Raw genomic sequence first — 7,497 nt, 5'->3', positions numbered from 1 at the left:
TTTCCATCATATTAATATCAGGATATGTATGCCAAATGTAAATAAATAATGAAAGAAAGACAGAAATAAGAAATGAATTGAATAATCAGCGCTATCTCTAGATTATCATACAGAATTAATATAATATAAATAAAGAACATATAATAATGTAGAGTAAGAAATAATTGTGAACGCCATCTTTTGAGTACCAAAAATATTTTTTCGAAAACAGGATAAAATAGAGTAAGAAATGAGAATCAGCGCCATCTTTTGAAGTTTTAAAAAAACTTTTAGAAAGATGTCTTTGACATTCGAAAAACGACGTTGATAGTCAATTCTTACATTTTTTTTTTATTTATTTATATCAATTTATAAATCTAACATTCTAGATGGCGGATTTTATAATTCGTTTATATATTTTTTAAACATATTATATATATTATATTATAATTTTTTAAACATAATTTTTTTTAATGAAATTATAGATATAACATAGTGATTATTTATAGCATATACTCTTTATAAAAAAATTATTAAATCATTTGTAGCAAAAAATCAATAATTTCAGAGATATTTAATTATTATAAATAAATATTTCAAATTAATAATTTTTCAATTTACATGCTTAAATACTTTTTTATAAAAAAATGAAATATATTGATTTATGCAAAAATATATAATTCTATTTAAAAAATAAAATTCTCTATGTATCTAAATACAAAAAAAATTAATATCATAATATAATTTCTTTGATGCATTCAAAGCATTTCTTAATAGTATTCGAAATAAATGAAATATTTTAAATATAAAATTAAAAAAATAATATAATTAAATAATTTAAAAAAAAAATTAAAATTAAATGATATTTATTATTTAGAAATATTAAATTTATAAAATTTAAACAAAACTTTCAGAACATATAATAAGCAATTTTTTACTTTTTTATATTTTAAAATAATATCTCGTACAATTGAATATTTCATACGATTTTTTATACATAAATCTTATTTTAGTAATGACCACTTGAGTTGTTCCTTTGCAGATTGCAAAACCTAGAACAAAAACAGAATATTTAATGACACAAATGAAAATCTTATAAAAAAGTGTTGATAATTCTGCCTTCTAGGATCACAAAAACTTACAATCAGAGACTGTGCGAAGAATGTAGAATGATGCATGAACACAAAGTAAAAAAATCGAAAATGTTTCTATGTGGTATAAATGGACATAAACTTTGCTATGCCATTAAATCAATAAATATACTATACCTAATACTAAATATTACCTGTGCGACTGTTTGTTCTCCAAGTGGAATGTCATCGGTTCTTAATGCCACCCTTTGAACTACACTTGTGGCATCAGCATCAAGAATTATTCTAAAAAAAGATTACATAATTATAATGTTCTTTTTATTAATGTTAATATTTCATTTCAATATACATTTTTATTTACCCTCCATCACAAATTTCATCCATTGCTAACATAACTATATCTAAACTATCTAAAACAGCTTTCTTTTCAACATTTTTTCTTAAAATTTGACTTACTGAATCATATAAACAATTTAATACACTCATTAAAATCAACTAAAATAAAAATTAGAAATTATTTAAATAGAAATATATTTTATCATTAAAATAAATAATATATACCTCATTTTCATGAGAACTTCCCATAACATAAAAATATAAATCTACATTACTCCTATAAACACATGTTAAACCATCCAGCATAATAATTTCTGCATTTGCTCTGTGTGTTTTGTTGAAAAGATTTTTTTCAAATGTCTTTTGCTCTTTTGATGTAGGAAATATATTTTTATCATAATATTTAGCTAATATTCTATTGCCATCATTGTCCAGAATGGCCATACCCTTAACAGTATAAAGCGTTGGTTCCTATAAATATAAATATTTTATATTAAAACAAAATTCATAAAAAAATCTTTCCCATGTATGCACCCATGTTGCACTCAAAATTTTGTTAATAATCACGCATGCTACAATGAATTAAAAGAGGTTAGGAAAATTTTCATTTAATCATTGTCTATAAATAACAATACGAAATGGGAACAGATATGGAAAATAAACTTAAAATCAATAGAAATCATACGCGTTGCCGAAAATCGCGATCCTGGTCACTCTGAAGCATTGAAGGGAGGTTATGTTGCACGACTTTCGATGATCCAGCACGATTCATGATTATGATTGCACGAGACAATACTTACATCAAGAATATATTATTAAGAAATGGACTTTGCTATGCAATTTATGTAAAAAAAAAAAACGTAAAATGCACATTAAAAACCTACCAATAACTGACCATCCATGTTTACATCAAACTTGACGTGTCAATATCCAAGCAACTACATGAATTGGATTTTCTAATCGAGTAATTCGATTGTTAGATATATCGAAATTGTTATAATATAATTTTTAATTTCTAAAGAATTATTATGTTCAAATTAATAAAATATAGATTATTTAAATTATAAAATTAATAATAAATATTCATTAATAAAGAAATAATATTGTAATAAATTTAATATATCATTTATATATGTAAATATAATAAAAATATATAATAAAATATAAAGTATTTAATTATATTTTAATTAAAAACATCACAAAATGAATAATTAATGAAATAATAATTATTTTGCAATAATTATTTATAGGAAGAAAAATGGACATTTTTTATTTTATCTTTCAAATATATATATTTATTTTAATATATATAAACTTGTTAATAAATTATTAATTGTAGTAGGTTTTTAAATATTATATACAACTAAATCATATTTCAAATAACATGCATTTTTCATTTGATTAAAAATTATTTTAATTTTTGACTTCTTTCCTTTTTATTATTTCTGAATATTTTCGTAAAAATTCAGGTCCATCCCATTTGCCACTATAAATTATAATAATATTACAAAATTATATTTATTCTTTTCTATAAGAATCATGAATTCATTTTTATATGTAATAAATTTACCGAGTCATTAAAGTCCAATATAAAAGCGGAAATATATAAGCCTTAAGTATAAATGTGAAAAAATATTCTCGGCCTTGATTTACTGGAAAAGTTTCCAATGGTTGTAAATTATAATCAAATTCTGCTAATATGCACTTCTTATAACCAGTAACTAAAGGACACGATGAATAACCATTATAAATCATAGTCATTGGTTTACCAGCTAAATCATCCGTAATATTTTTATATAATACTTTTCCTTGAGCCGCTATAAATAAAAAAAATTTTAAATAATCTTTCATAATTATTAAAAAATTATATTATACCTATTGCTGCCATCGTTTTAGAATTTGGAGCGCTAATACAATCTCCGATTCCATATATATTCGAATATTTCGTGTGACGCAAAGTTTTAGGATCTACTGATAAAAATCCTACTTCATTCGTTAACGAAGGATGTCTTTTCAAAACATCAGGCGGACCCATTGGTGGACATACATGAAGTAATGAAAACTAAGTAAAAATATGTTATGAGTTATAACTTGTCTATTTATGATATATATATGCATTTTACAAATAATAAAACATACCTTTTCGACAAATGTTTCATTTGATCCATCTAATTTTTGAAATACAGCTTCTTCAGTTGCAGGATTTATTTTTACAAGATTTGTTTGAACATTCACAGTAATATTTCTTTTTTTGCAAACATCCCAAAGTGCATCAGCATATTTTTTAACTCCAAATATAACTGGTAAAGCAGTATTATATACAACTTTTATATTATCACGTACATTTTGCTTTAAAAAATAAATATGAGTATAATATACGTACAATATAATATACATTCAAAAATTTAAAGTAATCTAAACATAATTATATTTACTCTTTGAAAATATTCTTCTGCAATATATGCAATTTTTTGAGGTGCTCCAGGACACTTAACAGGACTATTTGGAAAGGTAAATATTGCAGTACCATCCTTAATTTTTGTAATTTTTGGAAACACATTTGTAACAGTATCAGATCCATAAATTGAACAAACTCCTGACATGTTATTTTTAAGACTTTCTACTAAACCTGGTATCTATACATATATATAAAATAAAAAATGCATTTTTATTCGTTTTAATATAAAATAATTTGTCCAATCTCACTTTTTCCCAATATAATTGTAAACCCATTGCAACAATCATGATTTCATACTGTACAGTGTCTCCATTGCTCATAGTCACTTGATTTTGTGTAGGTTCAAAACTCATTACATTATCTTGAAACCATTTTGCATTTTTTGGTAAAGTATCTTTCATTGGTTTTTTTGAATCTTCAAAAGATCTTATACCACCACCAATCAAAGTAAACATTGGTTGATAATAATGTATCTAAAAAAATATTATTCTACTTAATACAAATATACATAACAAGAAAGTATACAATAATTAAAAAAAAATTAAATAAATACCTCATTTGGTTCTATTATAATAATTTGATTTTGGCCTTTAAATTTATCAACAAATTTTGCTGCCATGCTGCAACCTCCAGTACCACCTCCAACTACTAACAATTTACACCTAAGATATTTTTCATTAACATTAATTCTCATATAGGTGTGAAATTTTTAACATATAAATTTTTATATATATATATATATATTTTTTTATGTAAAGTAGCATATTACTTACGAATGATGAACATTTCTATATTTATTTTTAATTAATATATGTCTTTCAAAAAGTTTCAAATTATAAATTTTTAAGCAAGATATAGTAGAACGTAAATTTCTAATATGACTCATTTCTGAAAAAATATATAAATTGAATAAATTATAAATATATTTATCTAAAAAAGAAATAAATTTATAAATTTTAAATTATTGACCTATTTTGAAATCATTAATTGAAATTATAAAATTAATTAAAATAATGAAATTCAATTGATTAAAATAATTGAAATTAATAAAACAATTAATATTTTAAAAGATTTTAAAAGAAAATAATAATAAATCATTATCATATAATTATAAATGATTAATGAAAAAAAGTAACCAGTGTAAAAATTCATGAAATAACTTTTTTTTTACATGTTTTATCAATACGGATTAACTTTACGAAAATCATTATGATATCATCTGTTTTTAATAGATTGAAATTAATGATTAAAATCTAAAATTCACGAAACACAAAAAATTTCATTCATTATAAAAATTCAATCAAAGAATCACAGATCGTATTATATCATCGCATTATAAATTGTCGAATTCATTTGGAAAAAAAGAAATACATTATTGTTTCATGACCATTATTGTAAATTTTAAAAATTTACACGATCATGATATCATATTACGTATAAAAAACAGAAAAATTTTTATTTTTTTCCATCATTTTTTTATAAAATCTAGCACTTGCGAGAAAAATATTAGAAATTAATAGTATGAACATTCTCTATATTTCTAAAAACTTAAGAAGCAAATAAAATACCTGTTTCTTTTTAACAGAAATGTCAAACGCTCAAAGTTGAAACACGTTTGTCGAAATCAAAATTGAAACACGTTTGTTGAAATCAAAGTTGAAATCCCTTTAAATTTATAAATACGTTGTTTTATATCTTTTAAATTATAGCTTAATGCGATATTTAATTATATGTACTATTTTTAATCATAAACAACCAACACACAGTATTAAAATCTATTACAAGAATCTACACACTGTACGATATGCACACTATTAAATAGTATCTATTTAATCTTAGAAGAAATGCGCATGCGTACTTTTGAATTTCGAATAAGCATTAACCTATTCTATTTTTTTTTTTAAATTAATATTTAAATATTATAACATAACTATTTTTTTCGACTTATAATCATAAAAATAAAAAATCTTATTTTATTAAAAATAAATTTTATTAAATTATCATTTGTTATTAATTAATTTATATATCTTACTTGTAATAAAAATTCAATAAATTAAAATATTGTAATATTTCCCGTTTCTAATATCAAAATATATTAATATATTAATTATAAATTGAATTGCTACCGAAAGGAATCTTTATTTAAAGGAAAAAAGACAAAAAATCAATTTTTATAATACTTTCCTTCATTAATTTTTATATTGAAAAGTACAAAAAAAAGAAAGTTTAAGATAACTTAATCCTAGTAAAGACTATAGTAAAAGATAAAAGTAAAAAGGTAAAATAATAAAGACATATAGACATAGTTCTTTTAGTCATTCTTTTGCTTCTCTCTTTATTAAGGATAACATTTTAACGCCGCCTAAAACTAGGCAAGCTTAACTCAGATCTTGAAAATCATCAGTCATGAGAGAGAACACAAAGATTTTTCACATTTTTTAAAAATTTTTCTTAGAAAAGAAGAAAGAAAGAATATATATAAACATATATTCAAGATGAATGTTCATTCATTATGAAATAACAATTGCACTCATAATTAAAAAAATGTATAAACCACTCATTAATTACAGAGCGAACTGAGTTGAAAGAAAACCGTACAATGTTAACATTTATTCTATTTTGAAATTAACTTTTCAAAATTCGTAATATATTTATTCTTTTATTATTATTATTATTATTATTATTTCTTTAAATATAATTATATAATTATATTTATTCAATAAAGAAATTTTCTCACGACCAAAGACTTCCAGATCGAGCGTGTATCCACAATACGCAGGCTTCGTGGCATGCATATGAAATACAAATGCATGACAAACGATGATGATGACAATAATAATAATAAGTATACACTCTTCACGAATTGTCGCTTCTGTTTAATTCCTTAAGAATAAATTTATTTACATCGCAGACACGGTATTTTTTCGATTATTTTCTATTCGTCTTTTAAAAAAACTTCTTAATCTTTTATACCGATCAAATTCGTGTATGTTTTTTTTCTTTTTCTCTTCTTTTTTTTTTTTTTATTCTTCTCTTCCGAAGAAAGAAACGGAAGCGATTGTTTCCAAAGAAGAAACATATTTTTTCGTTCTAATCGAGAATTTATAGCTAAATTTAGACTAATGATCTCAAGCGAGTCCGTTTCGATCTACGAAAAATCGATCGATAAACGATATTACTTATTCGGCAAAACAATGCCGAGCATTCAACATTATTTCAATTGGAATTTTCTACATAATTATTATTTTTTCTTTCTTTCTTTCTTTTTTTTTGTTTTTTTTGTTTTTTGTTTTTTTTTTCAATTTCACTTTCACCGTGTCGCTGAACTAATAAATGGCGAAACAGTTGTGTTACAATTATTACGCATTATTACGCTTGAATTGAAAAACGATTAGCAATAAACGTCGTTTGTACCACACAGCCAAGAGAATACTAGAAGATGTGTAACTACCATCATTTCTTAATGATTAAAAAGAGAGATGTGTCGAAACGAAGAAATTCTTGGTGCAATCACTCTATCTGAGATAAGTATATAATAACGTTTACATAAAAAATGTAATTGATTATATTATATATACGTGTTAAATTGTAATTGTAGAGCTTTGAATTATACTCTCGGCTACGGGACAATAA

The 7,497-nt window shown here is 22.9% G+C and overlaps 2 protein-coding genes across 5 annotated transcripts; both read right to left on the bottom strand.

Annotated features, from left to right (window-relative positions):
• Positions 1-887: 887 nt before the first annotated feature.
• LOC550981 (coatomer subunit zeta-1) lies at positions 888-2,409 on the bottom strand. Of its 4 annotated transcripts, XM_006557547.3 has the most exons (7): positions 2,291-2,391; positions 2,092-2,201; positions 1,632-1,877; positions 1,432-1,565; positions 1,265-1,355; positions 1,122-1,130; positions 888-1,031 (listed from the first exon to the last, which is right to left on the bottom strand). In XM_006557547.3, the coding sequence occupies exons 2-7, from the start codon at positions 2,176-2,178 to the stop codon at positions 984-986; spliced, it is 615 nt and encodes a 204-aa protein (XP_006557610.1). In that variant the 5' UTR covers positions 2,179-2,201; positions 2,291-2,391; the 3' UTR covers positions 888-983. The 4 variants fall into 4 exon arrangements, with proteins under 4 accessions (XP_006557610.1, XP_006557612.1, XP_016771931.1 ...); XM_006557549.3 differs by lacking the exon at positions 2,092-2,201 and having other exon boundaries at positions 2,291-2,409; XM_016916442.2 differs by lacking the exon at positions 1,122-1,130 and having other exon boundaries at positions 2,291-2,389.
• A 362-nt stretch (positions 2,410-2,771) lies between these two features.
• On the bottom strand, positions 2,772-5,654 carry LOC100577145 (sulfide:quinone oxidoreductase, mitochondrial). The gene is made up of 9 exons (XM_003249091.4): positions 5,433-5,654; positions 4,638-4,752; positions 4,418-4,526; positions 4,113-4,337; positions 3,842-4,042; positions 3,546-3,755; positions 3,282-3,468; positions 2,977-3,223; positions 2,772-2,892 (listed from the first exon to the last, which is right to left on the bottom strand). The coding sequence occupies exons 2-9, from the start codon at positions 4,748-4,750 to the stop codon at positions 2,820-2,822; spliced, it is 1,365 nt and encodes a 454-aa protein (XP_003249139.1). The 5' UTR covers positions 4,751-4,752; positions 5,433-5,654; the 3' UTR covers positions 2,772-2,819.
• Between the last annotated feature and the right edge of the window lie 1,843 nt (positions 5,655-7,497).

Source organism: Apis mellifera, linkage group LG14 (genome assembly GCF_003254395.2).
Source record: "Apis mellifera strain DH4 linkage group LG14, Amel_HAv3.1, whole genome shotgun sequence".
Taxonomy (NCBI): Eukaryota; Metazoa; Arthropoda; class Insecta; order Hymenoptera; family Apidae; genus Apis; species Apis mellifera.
This window is presented reverse-complemented; position numbering and strand designations above follow the sequence as displayed.